Source organism: Engystomops pustulosus, unplaced genomic scaffold, assembly GCF_040894005.1.
Source record: "Engystomops pustulosus unplaced genomic scaffold, aEngPut4.maternal MAT_SCAFFOLD_213, whole genome shotgun sequence".
Lineage (NCBI taxonomy): Eukaryota > Metazoa > Chordata > Amphibia > Anura > Leptodactylidae > Engystomops > Engystomops pustulosus.
Genome location: NW_027285093.1, coordinates 148,752 through 167,611, shown reverse-complemented (window position 1 = coordinate 167,611; position 18,860 = coordinate 148,752). Strand labels below are relative to the sequence as shown.

The 18,860-nt window shown below is 53.4% G+C and overlaps 1 protein-coding gene across 7 annotated transcripts; it reads right to left on the bottom strand.

The window, feature by feature from the left end:
- Positions 1-1,217: 1,217 nt before the first annotated feature.
- LOC140109531 (disintegrin and metalloproteinase domain-containing protein 15-like) lies at positions 1,218-17,944 on the bottom strand. 7 transcript variants are annotated; one of them, XM_072132053.1, is made up of 24 exons: positions 17,804-17,944; positions 14,255-14,352; positions 12,537-12,610; positions 11,660-11,738; positions 11,380-11,456; positions 7,365-7,575; positions 7,226-7,291; positions 7,081-7,152; positions 6,687-6,856; positions 6,513-6,597; positions 6,293-6,435; positions 6,024-6,201; positions 5,792-5,884; positions 5,518-5,713; positions 5,304-5,412; positions 3,338-3,533; positions 3,125-3,196; positions 2,925-3,036; positions 2,707-2,851; positions 2,541-2,631; positions 2,150-2,227; positions 1,930-2,001; positions 1,626-1,735; positions 1,218-1,528 (listed from the first exon to the last, which is right to left on the bottom strand). In XM_072132053.1, the coding sequence occupies exons 1-24, from the start codon at positions 17,877-17,879 to the stop codon at positions 1,483-1,485; spliced, it is 2,649 nt and encodes an 882-aa protein (XP_071988154.1). In that variant the 5' UTR covers positions 17,880-17,944; the 3' UTR covers positions 1,218-1,482. The 7 variants fall into 7 exon arrangements, 6 of the variants coding, with proteins under 6 accessions (XP_071988154.1, XP_071988155.1, XP_071988156.1 ...); XM_072132054.1 differs by lacking the exon at positions 1,930-2,001; XM_072132055.1 differs by lacking the exons at positions 1,930-2,001; positions 2,150-2,227.
- Positions 17,945-18,860: the final 916 nt, after the last annotated feature.

Here is an 18,860-nt window from a genome sequence, read left to right as displayed (position 1 = left end):
GACAGACCTGTATATACCCAGAGGCCTAAGCGTATGGGACACACCTGTATACACCTATAGCAGCCTAAGCGTACGGGACACACCTATTTACATCTATAGAGGCCTAAGCGTATGGGACACACCTGTATACACCTATAGCAGCCTAAGCGTATGGGACACACCTGTATACACCTATAGCAGCCTAAGCGTATGGGACACACCTGCATACACCTATAGCGGCCTAAGCGTATGCGACACACCTGTATACACCTATAGAGTCCTAAGCCTATGGGACACACCTATATACATCTATAGAGGCCTAAGCGTATGAGACACACCTATATACATCTATAGAGGCCTAAGCGTATGGGACACACCTGTATACGCCTATAGCAGCCTAAGCCTATGGGACACACCTGTATAAACCTATAGAGGCCTAAGCATATGGGACACACCTGTATACACCTATAGCAGCCTAAGCGTATGGGACACACCTGTATACATCTATAGTCATCAGCGTATGGGACACACCTATATACATCTATAGAGGCCTAAGCGTATGGGACACTGCTTAAGTTTTGTCTTAAGTTTAAAAGTTTTTTTTTTAATAAAAATAATTTTTAACCGCAGCAGATGGAGAAGGAATGTCACATGACAGAAGCCTGCTCCTCATACATCCAGCATCCTGATGTCCACATGTGGTGATCCGGTGCTGCCCCCTGCGGGCGCTGGAGGAAGAGCCGGTGCTGCCCCCTGCAGGCGCTGGAGGAAGAGCCGCTGCTGCCCCCTGCAGGCGCTGGAGGAAGAGCCGCTGCTGCCGCCTGTCAGTGCTGGCCGTGAGTGTCTCCCCCCCCCCCCCCCCCCCCCCGTCACACAGGAGCCCCGGACTGTGCTGGAGAAGCGAGGAGCAGATATGGGGGTCATTTCCTAGGGAGCCTGCATTCAGCACAGAGCGCATCGTTGTATCTCACAAATCAAACAAACCCCCCCCCCCATTATTGCACATAATTATGTAAACTCTGCCAACAGCAGTTACATATACATACACACACACAGTATATATACACACATACACAGCAGTCACACATATATGCACACACACAGTATATATACACACATACACAGCAGTCACATATATATGCACACACACACAGTATATATACACACATAGCAGTCACATATACATGCAAACATACACACACAGTGTGTATATATCACACATTAAATATACATGTATATACAGTACACACAGTATTTATACAGCACACACAGTACATACATACATTATATATACAGTACACACACTCATACATATGTATATACAGTACACACAGTATATACACACACTGTCACTCAGAATATTCCCTCTCTCAGCAACATAATAATAAAAATAAAGGTCAATGTCTTGAAGTGACCCCACAAGTCCAGCTGGGGGTGGTGGGTGTATGAAGGCACAGTAGTCACTATGCAGACATGCAGGGAATCCCCTCGGGTCCACACGCCTTACACTTTCGGGTTCCTTCGTGTGTATGGCGGTAGTGGTGCACTCCTGGAAGTAAAAGGAAGATGACGGCACAGGCGTCTATGAGCAGGTAAGTGGCCACCAGAACTAATCCAATAATTGTATGCGGGTTCTGGTGACTTACCGTGCTGGCACTGCAGTGATGTGTTGTGGGTATACTGGCACCCCGAGCAGCGGGTCCTGGCACTGCTGTACGGGGCTCAGTGGGAGTGGCTTCTTGGGGGGTGGGGGCACCTGCAGAGGAGGACATGGCAATGAGCCGGAGAATGGAGACCCTACAAGGCTAAGAGCAGGCATCCCGAAGCACCAAACATCTAGGAGAGGATTATCCAGAGGATGTGGAGGGTGGTGGTCACAGGGTACACCCGAGGATCTACACGTCCCCCTCCCAGTCCTACCACAGGGTCACAAAGCTCCTTGCTTGTTACCTGCGCCCGGCGTGGGAGCGGGTCCACAGGGAGGGGACGCTTTGGGGCAGGTGGCCTGTCCTGAGCAGCAGCCTGGGTGAAGAAAGCCGTGAGAATGACTGAGAGCCATGCAGAAGGAGCGGGCAATGAAGGACACAGGCTCTGAGAGGGATGACAGGAGAGGTCCTACATGCAGAGTATGAGGTCAGGACCACCAGCACCAGTGACACCGCGTCATTACCTGGCTCCGTTTCTGAAGTGGGTCAGGAGGGAGAGGCTTGGATGGAGGATCGGGCCGGTCAGAGACGTCAGATTCGGACTGAGCAGACAGAGGAGCATTGGGTGGATGATGAGGTGATATGGAAAGGTGAGGAGCACAGAGGGAGGCGGAGGATGGGAGAGGATTAGAGAAAGAGAGAAGAAGACACGTTAGTCCCTCAGGAGGATAGTCCCAGGTTAATCTCTAGTCAGGGTGAAATACAGAACATGCCAAGTACATGCGTGGCCGGCGCGCTCTTACTATGACCTCTGGAGAAGACTCACAGTGTGGCCTACAGCTCCTGAGGAGAGAGATGGCGAGTCCCTGAGTATAAGGGGTGTAATGTGGCGGGGCGGCCGCGTCTCCTCCTCACCTGGTTACTGGGGGACATCACCTGCAGCTCGGTGCTCTGCGCCCGGTGGGGGGGCGGAGGTCGCTGGGGTCGGCTGCCGCTCTGGGTTACTCTGCACATAGGAGACAACATGTGAGAGGCTGGCGCTGTGATGTTGGGGTGACCCGGTATCGCTGCGGGTCCTCACCTGTACTGACATTTACTGCTTTTGGTGAAGACGCTGTTCAGTTTCCTCTGGAGAGAGACACGCTTCAGGTAACAGGAGACCAAGAGGACGATGAGGATGAGGACGAGGAGAACCAGAACCACGGTGCCCGCTACTGAGCTGCTGCCTGCAGAAACATACTACATGTGAGCGTAGGAGAAGATAACCATGACCATGCTGAAGAGCAGCCCGATCCTCACCATGTCCCCGGGAGAGCGGCCCGCTGTCCAGGCTGCCGCCATGTCCCGACGACCCGCAGTGCGGGGGAGCCCATCCCGGATCACAATGACAGTTCCCATTACTGTTACACACCTGCAGGAAGAGACCAGACATACAGGGATAAAGGCTGAGGATAGCCAGCCACCCACCCAGGCATGGAGCCAGCAATGACGCCTCTCACCCCATGTCCTCCACACTGACACGGCTGGACCTTCAGGGCGGCAGCCTCCTGACACCGCTGATTGATGCAGATCTAGAGAGAAACCAGGAGCAATAACCAAAGGCTGCGGAGCCCAGAGGAAGAAACACGGACAGACGAGAGTGTGATCTCACACCGGGGACCCACGGACTAGACATGGATCACGTGGGAACAATCGTCACAGTGTGCACTTACCTTCCCCGGCCCACACACTGTCCCAGTCTTCACCAGAACAGAGTCCCAAACGTCATCTCCCAGATTAAAGGACGTTCCCCGACAAGAGACCTCCGATCCATTCACCAAGACCTTGACGGAAATTATCTCTGCACCGACTCCCAACAGGGGGCGATCTCTGCCGCCCAAACACTGAACACTGCCACAGCGGAAGCTCCTGCAAGGCAACACACGGGGTAACGGGAGGTAGATACAGCGGCACAGGGGTTAACGGGAGGTAGATACAGCAGGACACGAGGTAACGGGAGGTAGATACAGCAGGACACGAGGCAACGCAAGGTAGATACAGCAGGACACGAGGCAACGCGAGGTAGATACAGCAGGACACGAGGCAACACGAGGTAGATACAGCAGGACACGAGGCAACACGAGGTAGATACAGCAGGACACGAGGCAACGGGAGGTAGTTACGGCAGGACACAAGGCAACGGGAGGTAGTTACGGCAGGACACGAGGCAACGGGAGGTAGTTACGGCAGGACACGAGGCAACGGGAGGTAGTTACGGCAGGACACGAGGTAACGGGAGGTAGATACAGCAGGACACGAGGTAACGGGAGGTAGATACAGCAGGACACGAGGTAACGGGAGGTAGATACAGCAGGACACGAGGCAACGGGGGGGGGGGGGGGGTAGATACAGCAGGACACGAGTTAACGGGGGGTAGATACAGCAGGACACGAGGTAACGGGAGGTAGATACAGCAGGACACGAGGCAACGGGAGGTAGATACAGCAAGAGAGGGTAATGGGAGGTAGATACAGCAGGACAGGCAGTAACGGGAGTTAGATACAGCAGGACACGAGGTAACGGGGGGTAGATACAGCAGGACACGAGGTAATGGGGAGTAGATACAGCAGGACACGAGGTAACAGGGGGGTAGATACAGCAGGGCACGAGGTAACGGGGGGGTAGATACAGCAGGACACGAGGTAACGGGGGGTAGATACAGCAGGACACGAGGTAACGGGGGGTAGATACAGCAAGACAGGGTAATGGGGGGTAGATACAGCAGGACACAAGGTAACGGGGGGGTAGATACAGCAAGACAGGGAGTAACGGGAGGTAGATACAGCAGGACACGAGGTAACAGGGGGTAGATACAGCAGGACACGAGGTAACGGGGGGTAGATACAGCAAGACAGGGTAATGGGGGGTAGATACAGCAGGACACGAGGTAACGGGGGGTAGATACAGCAGGACACGAGGTAACGGGGGGTAGATACAGCAAGACAGGGTAATGGGGGGTAGATACAGCAGGACACAAGGTAACGGGGGGTAGATACAGCAAGACAGGGAGTAACGGGAGGTAGATACAGCAGGACACGAGGTAACAGGGGGTAGATACAGCAGGACACGAGGTAACGGGGGGTAGATACAGCAAGACAGGGTAATGGGGGGTAGATACAGCAGGACACGAGGTAACGGGGGGTAGATACAGCAGGACACGAGGTAACGGGGGGTAGATACAGCAAGACAGGGTAATGGGGGGTAGATACAGCAGGACACAAGGTAACGGGGGGTAGATACAGCAAGACAGGGAGTAACGGGAGGTAGATACAGCAGGACACGAGGTAACAGGGGGTAGATACAGCAGGACACGAGGTAACGGGGGGGTAGATACAGCAAGACAGGGTAATGGGGGGTAGATACAGCAGGACACGAGGTAACGGGGGGTAGATACAGCAGGACACGAGGTAACGGGGGGTAGATACAGCAAGACAGGGTAATGGGGGGTAGATACAGCAGGGCACGAGGTAACGGGGGGTAGATACAGCAGGACACGAGGTAACGGGGGGTAGATACAGCAAGACATGGTAATGGGGGGTAGATACAGCAGGACACGAGGTAACAGGGGGGTAGATACAACAGGATACTTAGTATCTGCTGGACATTAGGTAGGTGATGATATGAATAATACGGACATACCTCAGGGTGCAGGGTAGGTAGGACCCGTTGGGTGCCCGTCCACAGTTTCCATATTTATCTCCTCTCGCGTTCACTTTAAGAAAACAAGAATCAGGAGCCGGAGAAGAACCTGCAGAATGAGCAAGGGAGGAGACGTCACCCATAGAGGACTCTCCTACTCCACACAACATATGAAGACCACCCTCCAGCCTCCCGGGGAGCCCCTGCATCTTACCCGGACCCCAGAGATCCTGGCACTGCTTCTGCAGGGTCCGGCACTCTCCTTGGTGGCAATGCGCTTGGCCGTGTCCGCAGGGCTCCCCGTCCTGCAGGTAGACGTTGGCCGGGCACTGAGGTGACACCCCATCGCAGTACTCAGGGAGATCGCACTCCCCCAACGGCGACCGACAGACTGTCCCGGGGACCTTAACCTAACAAGAATAATGAAGAGAGTTATCAATGGGGGGCGCCTAGAGAAAGAAATCAGAATATACAGATGGACAACTTACCTTACACTTCTCACAACACAGCCCATCCGAGGAGCACTCTGCCCCGGGCATCAACCGGCAACTGCTGGCATTACAGCAAGGATCCGAGCAATCCTGCGGGCCAAGGAGGCAGAACCATCAAATAACAAGAGAGCGGCCCAATAACAGGCACTCCTGATTGACTATAACCATCTCCTATATCCAGCCCAAAGACAATAAGGACCTCCTGCACCCGGGCTGATGGTGCACCTACCTGTAGCAAACCGCAGTCACATTGCTCCCCGTCCTCCACCAGCAGGTTTCCACACACAGGCTTCCCATACAAGGTGCTGGGGCTGGGCACATTGAAGAGGCACATGCCTCCACCTTGGCGCAGACTGGTGCTCAGGTCTCTCACACTGCAGTTACTGAACTCCAGGCCCGGCATAAACCTACCAGAGACATCAAGGGATAGACTCATCATGGAGCTCCGCTCAACCACAGCGGGCAAAATATGAAGAGGTGTCCTCAAAGGACACTCACCCCGTGGACTTTGTCATTATCCACTGCTTTCCCATCCTCGGCTGTCCGCATGTCCCATCCGCAACATCATGATTGAAGCCCAGATTGTGCCCCAGTCCATGCGCCATGGTGGACGCCACAGCCAGAACACTGATCGAGTGATCCTGCATGGAGAACCGACACGTAAGAGCACACACCAAACATACCAGGTCATCCAGACCCCCACAAGACATTCACTTACACTGGTGACCCCTCCAGAGCGATCCACTGTGCATATGGAGTTCATGGTGGCCATGCCAACAGAGGAGCCTTTAAACGTCACCCCCCTGTAGGGAAAGGAAGATTTATATGAAGACCCCCACATGCAACGTTTTCACACACAAGGAACAGAGTGGGAGAGAAAGGGGGCACATACGTCAGTAGCTGAGCGTTGTCATGATGAACCCGACGGATCAGATCCTTCTCTCTCCAGTACAAGAATCTGTTCAGGGTCTCGGCAGGGTCCTCACTAACGGAGATCAGGTCCTTCTGGCTCCAGACCTCCACCATGACCAGCGCCACCCGGACATTCAACACACGGTAAAACTGGTGGAGAACATGGGAAGGCAGTAGTTATTGGAAAGAAGGAGAATGTGGGGTAGACAGGAGCCATGAAGAAAGCGGGGGAGCTTGGGGTACACAGGAGCTATGCTTGTAGGGGAGACATAGGAGGCAATGGTAAGAGGGGGATAGAGGGTATACAGGATTATTCGTTACAGGGGAGGGGGATATCACGGAGACCAATGTGTAAGAATTTTGGGGCTACTCACTGCATCCATCCTATTGGCGATCTCCACCAGCCTCACATGGAGCCCCCTCAGGTCCTTGTGCAACATGGTGAACTAGAAGACATGGGGTTATGTAGTCAGTGTCCTGCAGACCAGACACCAGTGACACACAAGGGCTCACACTCACCTCATTATTATCAGCCACCATCACCAGCTCCACATATTTCACCTCACCCTCCACGTCCCGGGTTTCCTACAGAGACAAGCACTTGTCATTGTGAAGCCCCTTCATGTGGGGTACGTGCCTTGTGGACCCCTACTCTCACCTGCTGAGAAGGCGTTTCTGGGTGTGATGCCTCCTCTGACAAGCTGAGTAGTGACCTCCCCATCCACTCGCCTACTGACAGATCTTCATCCGGAGTCCCACACGTGGCATTCTGCTTCTTCTTGATGGGGCGCACTATGTGCATGAAGGAGGGGTCCCCAAGAACCGGCTCAATGCTGAACCTCTGCTCTGCTGACAACACGATGGTCCCCCTGAAGAGAGGAGATCATCATTGAGTGCTGTAGACCCCACGATGATAGGACATATACTCATGGAGGTCCTTTACTGTACAGAATCAGATCTCTGGATGTAGAACCAAGTCATGGGATCTGGCAATGCTGCCGTGTGCTGGAGATCCAACTGTGCATTCCCTGCCCCCATCGTGTCCCGCTCATGGTCGTTCCCCATCGTGTCCCGCTCATGGTCGTTCCCCATCGTGTCCCGCTCATCGTCGTTCCCCATCGTGTCCCGCTCATCGTCGTTCCCCATCGTGTCCCGCTCATCGTCGTTCCCCATCGTGTCCCGCTCATCGTCGTTCCCCATCGTGTCCCGCTCATCGTCGTTCCCCATCGTGTCCCGCTCATCGTCGTTCGCCATCGTGTCCCGCTCATCGTCGTTCGCCATCGTGTCCCGCTCATCGTCGTTCCCCATCGTGTCCCGCTCATCGTCGTTCCCCATCGTGTCCCGCTCATCGTCGTTCCCCATCGTGTCCCGCTCATGGTCGTTCCCCATCGTGTCCCGCTCATGGTCGTTCCCCATCGTGTCCCGCTCATGGTCGTTCCCCATCGTGTCCCGCTCATGGTCGTTCCCCATCGTGTCCCGCTCATGGTCGTTCCCCATCGTGTCCCGCTCATGGTCGTTCCCCCTCGTGTCCCGCTCATGGTCGTTCCCCCTCGTGTCCCGCTCATGGTCGTTCCCCCTCGTGTCCCGCTCATGGTCGTTCCCCCTCGTGTCCCGCTCATGGTCGTTCCCCATCGTGTCCCGCTCATGGTCGTTCCCCATCGTGTCCCGCTCATGGTCGTTCCCCATCGTGTCCCGCTCATGGTCCTTCCCCATCGTGTCCCGCTCATGGTCCTTCCCCATCGTGTCCCGCTCATGGTCCTTCCCCATCGTATTATGTCGCCCATCTTTATTACCCATCATATCCGGTCCATGGTTTTCACTATTGGTGACCTGCCCATGGTTGTTACCCATCATGTGCCCATCATGGTTGTTACTTGTGATATCCTGCCCATGGTTCTACGGCCATATGGCGGTTGCCTGCCCTGGTAGCTGCCTACATTAGAACAATTGCTTCCTATTGATGTAGTCTGTAATGCAGCAGGGGAGGGTCTTGGAATATTATCTCCTGACATTGCCCTTGTGTAGGATATGATTAAGTTTCTCTCAGTCCTGTGGTCTGCAGGTCCCTTTTTCCAACAATGCCTTAGAGAACAAAGAAGCAGAGGAATGCATACCCATCCTACTGCTACATTAATATAAGGGAATGCAGTCGTGGCCTTGAGATCATTGGAGAACCAGGCAGAAAGACCCCCACAATCAACACGTTATTTCCCCATTTGGTGGACAATATCACATAACCTCGAGATGACCCATTTAGGATGCAGGTCATTCTCATAAGCCATGTTGGGAAATTCTATATTCTTGGTGGCAATGATGACTTTGGAAGAAGATACCTATGGGTAGCTGGTCCATTCATTGGGGGAGACCATCTACTTATCCAGAGGAGTTCCAAGACCATTCTGGATCGCTAGGTGTATGTATTTAGGGAGGCATGTGGAATATTCAGGTGATGAAGAAGTGTAAGAATCGTTTAGCCTCTGACGAGACCTGGGATGACCCTTCTCTAAGAACCAGCTCTTCATAGACTCTGGTAGTATCATGTGTCTGTCAGCTGTCTATGGCCATGTCCTTTATGGGCGAGGTCTTCATGAAGACTAGAGCTTCATCATTCTTATTTGTAGTTTTTCAAGGTAGGTTGTCCTTCTTTCACACATTTCAGAGGCTCCTTCTTATTTTCGGGCTTTGTAGATGGTTGAGTGGATTCTCATCAGATTTTTGCTTGTTTCTTGTTATGGAAGGATGGCGCCAGTCTTAACATCCACACCTCAGGAGATGGACGAAGGGTAGGACAGAGAGGAGGTCTCGCTAGTCTGTGCTCTACATTATGTCAGTCCTAACATCCCCCAGCATTCATCTATTTCCTGAGGTGTAGTAGGACAGAGAGGAGGTCTCGCAAGTCTGTGCTCTACAATATGTCAGTCCTAACATCCCCCAGCATTCGTCCATCTCCTGAGGTGTGGTAGGACAGAGAGGAGGTCTCGCGAGTCTGTGCTCTACATTATGTCAGTCCTAGCATCCCCCAGCATTCGTCCATCTCCTGAGGTGTGGTAGGACAGAGAGGAGGTCTCGCGAGTCTGTGCTCTACAATATGTCAGTCCTAACATCCCCCAGCATTCGTCCATCTCCTGAGGTGTGGTAGGACAGAGAGGAGGTCTCGCGAGTCTCTGCTCTACATTATGTCGGTCCTAACATCCCCCAGCATTCGTCCATCTCCTGAGGTGTGGTAGGACAGAGAGGAGGTCTCACGAGTCTCTGCTCTACATTATGTCAGTCCAACCTTCAGTTCGTCCATCTCCTGAGGTGTGGTAGGACAGAGAGGAGGTCTCGCGAGTCTGTGCTCTACATTATGTCAGTCCTAACATCCCCCAGCATTCATCCATTTCCTGAGGTGTAGTAGGACAGAGAGGAGGTCTCGCGAGTCTGTGCTCTACAGTATGTCAGTCCTAACATCCCCCAGCATTCGTCCATCTCCTGAGGTGTGGTAGGACAGAGAGGAGGTCTCGCGAGTCTATGCTCTACAATATGTCAGTCCAACCTTCCGTTCGTCCATCTCCTGAGGTGTGGTAGGACAGAGAGGAGGTCTCGCGAGTCTCTGCTCTACATTATGTCGGTCCTAACATCCCCCAGCATTCGTCCATCTCCTGAGGTGTGGTAGGACAGAGAGGAGGTCTCGCAAGTCTGTGCTCTACAATATGTCAGTCCTAACATCCCCCAGCATTCGTCCATCTCCTGAGGTGTGGTAGGACAGAGAGGAGGTCTCGCGAGTCTATGCTCTACATTATGTCAGTCCTAACATCCCCCAGCATTCGTCCATCTCCTGAGGTGTGGTAGGACAGAGAGGAGGTCTCACGAGTCTCTGCTCTACAATATGTCAGTCTGAACATCCCCCAGCATTCGTCCATCTCCTGAGGTGTGGTAGGACAGAGAGGAGGTCTCGCGAGTCTGTGCTCTACATTATGTCAGTCCAACCTTCCATTCATCCATCTCCTGAGGTGTGATAGGACAGAGAGGAGGTCTAGCGAGTCTGTGCTCTACATTATGTCAGTCCTAACATCCCCCAGCATTCGTCCATCTCCTGAGGTGTGGTAGGACAGAGAGGAGGTCTCGCGAGTCTCTGCTCTACATTACGTTACTCTTAACGTCCTGCAGCATTCATCAATCACTTGAGGTGTAGGAAAAAAACCAATTCAAGTTTCATAGCCGACTCCTATTGACGACCTATACTAAGAATAAGACACCACTATTTTCTGAGTGATCACTTCCTTGGATATGGTGGTAGTGTGGTCACAGAAGTCATACGTGTAGTGTAGGTGTGGAGGAGACCATCCAGTGTGCAGTAGCTCGACACTGTGTGAGCCGCAAAGTAATTACAGGATCCATATCAGTCTGGAAACAGGAGTCTCCAGAAAATATCCTGGTTCCTATCTGGGAACCAATCAAAGACCCCCCCCCCCCCTCAAGTACAATCTGCGCCTCTATTAGTGTGAGGTGAGGGACATTGCTCTGAGTCATGGATAGACCCCACTAGCTTACACAGCTATGACATATGGGATTGTATTACATGGGGGGAGGGTGACGATATACATTCCTGGAGTGTGCTGTATAGGGTGGGAGCTGATACTCCCCCTGCCAGCACACAAGTGTCTCACACATCAGGACAGCGGGCGGTGTACCTGAGGCCGGAGCACAGACTGAGGCTGCTCCAGGGACCATCGCCTCCCGCAGGCTTCCCGTGGTAGTAGCAGTTCACCTAAAGAAACAGGAGACAATCAGTTTTGGGGGAGGAGGAGAGGAACATACTAGTGTAGAGCTCTCCAGCCATGGAGATTATGGGGGAAGACCCGAGGACGATCATTCCCATACGTCACAGGCACTTTATACGACTCCTCTGATGTAACCCCGTGTTTAGCATGATCACTGGCCATACACACAACCCCTGGGGGTCCTCCTTACCGGCTGCTGCCCCCGCTCTGTTACACGAGTACCATCAGGCAGGTAGTAGCTTATACTGTGGAAGTCTGGCAGCAGCTGCCTGAAAGAGGGAGAAGAAGGGGTTAAAGACTACCACATACTATACATAGGTGTCCTGGTGGGGGAGATGTAGGGTGCTCAGGGGGCAGTCAGGGGGCGCTGTGGCCATTATCCATCAGCATTCCTGATCCGCTTCCTATGGGCAGGGGCTTCCGGAGCTTTAAGCACATCCATTTCCCAGTGAATTCCCCTTCGCCCCCCTCCCTGACAACCTTCCTAACCTGCCCCCTCCCCCGAATCTCCTCAAAGGCCGAGAGGAAACGCCAAACTTTCCGGACACATTGTAAATAAAACATTTCTGTACTAACACCCCTTATTGTATCCGGAAGCCTCCCATCCTGTGCTGCCAGACCCCGCACCTCATGTATCAGATATACCACCCCAGACAATGGTGCGTAGCCCCCCGTACACAGTGTACACCCCCCCCATCTCATGTATCAAATATACCACCACAGACAATGGTGTGTAGCCCCCCCCCCCGTACACAGTGTACACCCCCATCCTGTGCTGCCAGACCCCGCACCTCATGTATCACATCTACCACCCCAGACAATGGTGTGTAGCCCCCTGTACACAGTGTACACCCCCCCCCATCCTGTGCTGCCAGACCCCGCACCTCATGTATCACATCTACCACCCCAGACAATGGTGTGTAGCCCCCCGTACACAGTGTACACCCCCCATCCTGTGCTGCCAGACCCCGCACCTCATGTATCACATCTACCACCCCAGACAATGGTGTGTAGCCCCCCGTACACAGTGTACACCCCCCATCCTGTGCTGCTCAGTGCACACTTACCTGTTATGGTGCAGTCCTATGTGGACTTTGTTTCCAGCTATTTCTATTCTGAGCTGCAACTGCGGAGGAAGAGCCTGAAGGAGAAAGAAGAGAGAGAATGGTGTGAGAAGAGAGACAGAGACAGAGGACAAAGGGGGGGGGGGGACGAAGATCAGAGACAGAAAGAGGACAAGGGGGGGGGCGAAGATCAGAGACAGAAAGAGGACAAAGGGGGGGGGGACGAAGAGCAGAGAGAGAGAGAGAGAGAGAGAGAGAGAGAGAGAGAGAGAGAGAGAGAGAGAGAGAGAGAGAGGGGCCGAGGGGGGCGAAGAGCAGAGAGAGAGAGAGAGAGAGAGAGAGAGAGAGAGAGGCCGAGGGGGGCGAAGAGCAGAGAGAGAGAGAGAGAGAGAGAGAGAGGCCGAGGGGGGCGAAGAGCAGAGAGAGAGAGAGAGAGAGAGAGGCCGAGGGGGGCGAAGAGCAGAGAGAGAGAGAGAGAGAGAGAGAGAGAGAGGCGCCGAGGGGGGCGAAGAGCAGAGAGAGAGAGAGAGAGAGAGAGAGAGAGAGAGAGAGAGAGAGAGAGAGAGAGAGAGAGAGAGAGAGGCCGAGGGGGGCGAAGAGCAGAGAGAGAGAGAGAGAGAGAGAGAGAGGCCGAGGGGGGCGAAGAGCAGAGAGAGAGAGAGAGAGAGAGAGAGAGAGAGAGAGAGAGAGAGAGAGAGAGAGAGAGAGAGAGAGAGGCCGAGGGGGGCGAAGAGCAGAGAGCGAGAGAGAGAGAGAGAGAGAGAGAGAGGCCGAGGGGGGCGAAGAGCAGAGAGAGAGAGAGAGGCCGAGGGGGGCGAAGAGCAGAGAGAGAGAGAGAGAGAGAGAGAGAGAGAGGCCGAGGGGGGCGAAGAGCAGAGAGAGAGAGAGAGAGAGAGAGGCCGAGGGGGGCGAAGAGCAGAGAGAGAGAGAGAGGCCGAGGGGGGCGAAGAGCAGAGAGAGAGAGAGAGAGAGAGAGAGAGAGAGAGGCCGAGGGGGGCGAAGAGCAGAGAGAGAGAGAGAGAGAGAGAGAGAGAGAGAGGCCGAGGGGGGCGAAGAGCAGAGAGAGAGAGAGAGAGAGAGAGAGAGAGAGAGGCCGAGGGGGGCGAAGTTGGGTCATGTGAACTTGGTGATAGACGTGAGATTTATGGTGCGCTCCTGGGGACCAACAGGAGACAGCCTATGCCCTGTCCCAATGTCTGCGCACTTAGCAAGTGGACACATGACAGAAATGTGCAAGGTCTGATTTTAGAGGTAATCTCAGGATTTGAAGCTCTCATTAAGAATTAGGAAGTGAGAGGTGGGTGTACGCCGGCTCCCATCCCCCTTTCTTCTATCATCATTGTTCCAGGGTGCAGGAGGAAGGAACCCCTCCCTGTGAGGTCAGGCCGATGCGGACATGTCTGTGAAAATCCAGCTCCCTACTAGAGGAAGTGTCTCATTCCTTCCAGAGAATGCCAGGCAGGCGGAAGAGGGGACCCTAGGGGTGACGTAATGACCTGGCACACTGCGGGGCGAGGGTGGAGATCCGGGGCTCACCTGCCCCCTGCACCTGTCCTGTACACAGGCCAGTAAACCGGTTATAGAGCAGCCAGTCCGGCCCCTCCCGAAATGTTACTGCCGTATCAATTACAAGCCTTACACTCACTCTGCATGACAATACTGTAACAGCACCTCAGCCGAACAACAGTACACTGTACATACATAGACTGTAGGGAGCTCACCTGAAGAGCCTCATCCAGGGACAACGTCTGCCCGTCATGGCTCAGCTCTGGAAATACCTCCCAGTGCGGGGTCTGTGGAGACACAGGGACACCCCCCCCTAAAACAGAGAGAGGATGAAGGTTAAGACACATGCACCCCTGGACATCATATCATGACATATTACTACAGAGCAGAGGCGGTGGTGCAGTCGCATACAGACGCTCCTCACACATCTTACATCCTCAACTTGGAGAGCAGACAAGAATGTGTGACCTCTGGTCACTATGACAAGACTTCCTGGCACCTGGCCCGATCCTGCAGGAGAAGAGCTACAAGTCCGCAGTGAGAACATCATTAGGAGGGGCAGATTGTGTCTCATAACCTCCACATCTGGAGGAGCTGACAGGACAAGGTGTCCCACCCAATGCTCGTCACACGCCGCCTCCTCCCGGAGCACTCAGCAGTCACACAGCACCATTCCTGGAGTGGACACAAAGTCCCAGAATTCATTGACCCATCCCCACTTGTGTACAACAACAAAACACAATTTTGGGGATTTCACGAACAGCGCGGAAAAGACTCTGTCCAGGAACCCCTAAGACTTCTCATCTACACCTCTGTCCAGGGACTCCTAACAGGTCTCGTCACCATCACACACACACACACAGCGACAGGTCTCGTCACTATCACACACACACACACACACACACAGCGACAGGTCTCGTCACTATCACACACACACACACACAGCGACAGGTCTCGTCACTATCACACACACACAGTGACAGGTCTCCTCACTATCACACACACACACACACACACACACACACACAGTGACAGGTCTCCTCACTATCACACACACACACACACACACACACACACACACACACACACACACACACACACACACACACACACACACACACAGTGACAGGTCTCCTCACTATCACACACACACAGTGACAGGTCTCCTCACTATCACACACACACACAGTGACAGGTCTCCTCACTATCACACACACACACACACAGTGACAGGTCACCTCACTATCACACACACACACACACACACACACACACACACACACACACAGTGACAGGTCACCTCACTATCACACACACACACAGTGACAGGTCTCCTCACTATCACACACACACACACACACACACAGTGACAGGTCTCCTCACTATCACACACACACACACACACACACACACACACACAGTGACAGGTCTCCTCACTATCACACACACACACACAGTGACAGGTCTCCTCACTATCACACACACAGTGACAGGTCTCCTCACTCACACACACACACACACAGTGACAGGTCTCCTCACTATCACACACACACACACACACAGTGACAGGTCTCCTCACTATCACACACACACACACACAGTGACAGGTCTCCTCACTATCACACACACAGTGACAGGTCTCCTCACTCACACACACACACACACACAGTGACAGGTCTCGTCACTATCACACATACACAGACAGTGACAGGTCTCGTCACTATCACACATACACAGACAGTGACAGGTCTCGTCACTATCACACATACACAGACAGTGACAGGTCTCGTCACTATCACACATACACAGACAGTGACAGGTCTCGTCACTATCACACATACACAGACAGTGACAGGTCTCGTCACTATCACACACACACAGTGACAGGTCTCGTCACTATCACACACACACAGTGACAGGTCTCGTCACTATCACACACACACAGTGACAGGTCTCGTCACTATCACACACAGTGACAGGTCTCGTCACTATCACACACACACACAGTGACAGGTCTCCTCACTCACACACACACACAGTGACAGGTCTCCTCACTCACACACACACACACAGTGACAGGTCTCCTCACTCACACACACACACACAGTGACAGGTCTCCTCACTCACACACACACACACAGTGACAGGTCTCCTCACTCACACACACACACACACAGTGACAGGTCTCCTCACTCACACACACACACACAGTGACAGGTCTCCTCACTCACACACACACACACAGTGACAGGTCTCCTCACTCACACACACACACACAGTGACAGGTCTCCTCACTCACACACACACACACAGTGACAGGTCTCCTCACTCACACACACACACACACAGTGACAGGTCTCCTCACTCACACACACACACACACAGTGACAGGTCTCCTCACTCACACACACACACACAGTGACAGGTCTCCTCACTCACACACACACACACAGTGACAGGTCTCCTCACTCACACACACACACACAGTGACAGGTCTCCTCACTCACACACACACACACACACAGTGACAGGTCTCCTCACTATCACACACACACACAGTGACAGGTCTCCTCACTATCACACACACACACACAGTGACAGGTCTCCTCACTATCACACACACACACACAGTGACAGGTCTCCTCACTATCACACACACACACACAGTGACAGGTCTCCTCACTATCACACACACACACACACAGTGACAGGTCTCCTCACTATCACACACACACACACACAGTGACAGGTCTCCTCACTATCACACACACACACACACAGTGACAGGTCTCCTCACCATCACACACACACACAGTGACAGGTCTCCTCACTATCACCCACACACACAGTGACAGGTCTCCTCACTATCACCCACACACAAAGTGACAGGTCTCCTCACTATCACACACACACACACACACAGTGACAGGTCTCCTCACTATCACACACACACACACACACACACACACAGTGACAGGTCTCCTCACTATCACACACACACACACACAGTGACAGGTCTCCTCACTATCACACACACACACACAGTGACAGGTCTCCTCACTATCACACACACACACAGTGACAGGTCTCCTCACTATCACACACACACACACAGTGACAGGTCTCCTCACTATCACACACACACACACACAGTGACAGGTCTCCTCACCATCACACACACACACAGTGACAGGTCTCCTCACTATCACCCACACACACAGTGACAGGTCTCCTCACCATCACCCACACACAAAGTGACAGGTCTCCTCACCATCACACACACACACAGTGACAGGTCTCCTCACTATCACCCACACACACAGTGACAGGTCTCCTCACTATCACCCACACACACAGTGACAGGTCTCCTCACTATCACCCACACACAAAGTGACAGGTCTCCTCACTATCACACACACACACAGTGACAGGTCTCCTCACTATCACACACACACACACACACAGTGACAGGTCTCCTCACTATCACACACACACACAGTGACAGGTCTCCTCACTATCACACACACACACACACACAGTGACAGGTCTCCTCACTATCACACACACACACAGTGACAGGTCTCCTCACTATCACACACACACACAGTGACAGGTCTCCTCACTATCACACACACACACAGTGACAGGTCTCCTCACTATCTCACACACACACAGTGACAGGTCTCCTCACTATCACACACACACACACAGTGACAGGTCTCCTCTCTATGGCACTTGGTGACGGCCACCCTCCTGTCACCTACCTGTGGTGCTCCCCGGGTGCCCGGGCGGGTGTCCCGCGCTGAGCCGGAGCAGCAGCAGCCACAGCCCGAGCCTCATCCTCCGCAGTCCCCGGCAGTAATGAGGGCCAGGCCGGGACTGCGGAGGGGAGGGGCTAAGGCGGGGCCAGTCACTGGGGGCGTGGTAACCAAGAGGCGGGAATATTAAGCCTGTCCAAGTGTGTCCACTCTGAAAGTTCTGACAGGACTGTACATGTATGTGAGGAGGAGGGTGACAGGACTGTACATGTATGTGAGGAGGAGGGGGTGACAGGACTGTACATGTATGTGAGGAGGAGGTGACAGGACTGTACATGTATGTGAGGAGGAGGGTGACAGGACTGTACATGTATGTGAGGAGGGGGTGACGGGACTGTACATGTATGTGAGGAGGAGGGTGACAGGACTGTACATGTATGTGAGGAGGAGGTGACTGGACTGTACATGTATGTGTGGAGGAGGGTGACAGGACTGTACATGTATGTGAGGAGGGGGGTGACAGGACTGTACATGTATGTGAGGAGGAGGGTGACAGGACTGTACATGTATGTGAGGAGGAGAGGTGACAGGACTGTACATGTATGTGAGGAGGAGGGTGGCAGGACTGTACATGTATGTGAGGAGGAGGGTGACAGGACTGTACATGTATGTGAGGAGGAGGGTGACAGGACTGTACATGTATGTGAGGAGGAGGGTGACAGGACTGTACATGTATGTGAGGAGGAGGGTGACAGGACTGTACATGTATGTGAGGAGGAGGGTGACAGGACTGTACATGTATGTGAGGAGGAGGGTGACAGGACTGTACATGTATGTGAGGAGGAGGGTGACGGGACTGTACGTGTATGTGAAGAGGAGGGTGACAGGAATGTACATGTATGTGAGGAGGAGGGTGACGGGACTGTACATGTATGTGAGGGGGAGGGTGACAGGACTGTACATGTATGTGAGGAGGAGGGTGACAGGACTGTACATGTATGTGAGGAGGAGGGTGACAGGACTGTACATGTATGTGAGGAGGAGGGTGACAGGACTGTACATG

Coding starts and splice junctions, on each gene's coding strand:
- LOC140109531 (XM_072132053.1), bottom strand. CDS start 17,879: ATGAGGCTCGGGCTGTGGCTGCTGCTGCTCCGGCTCAGCGCGGGACAC. Junction 6,598..6,686: donor GACAACGCTCAGCTACTGAC/GTATGTGCCCCC, acceptor CTTTCCCTACAG/GGGGGTGACGTTTAAAGGCT. Junction 2,852..2,924: donor GCCGCTCTCCCGGGGACATG/GTGAGGATCGGG, acceptor ATGTTTCTGCAG/GCAGCAGCTCAGTAGCGGGC.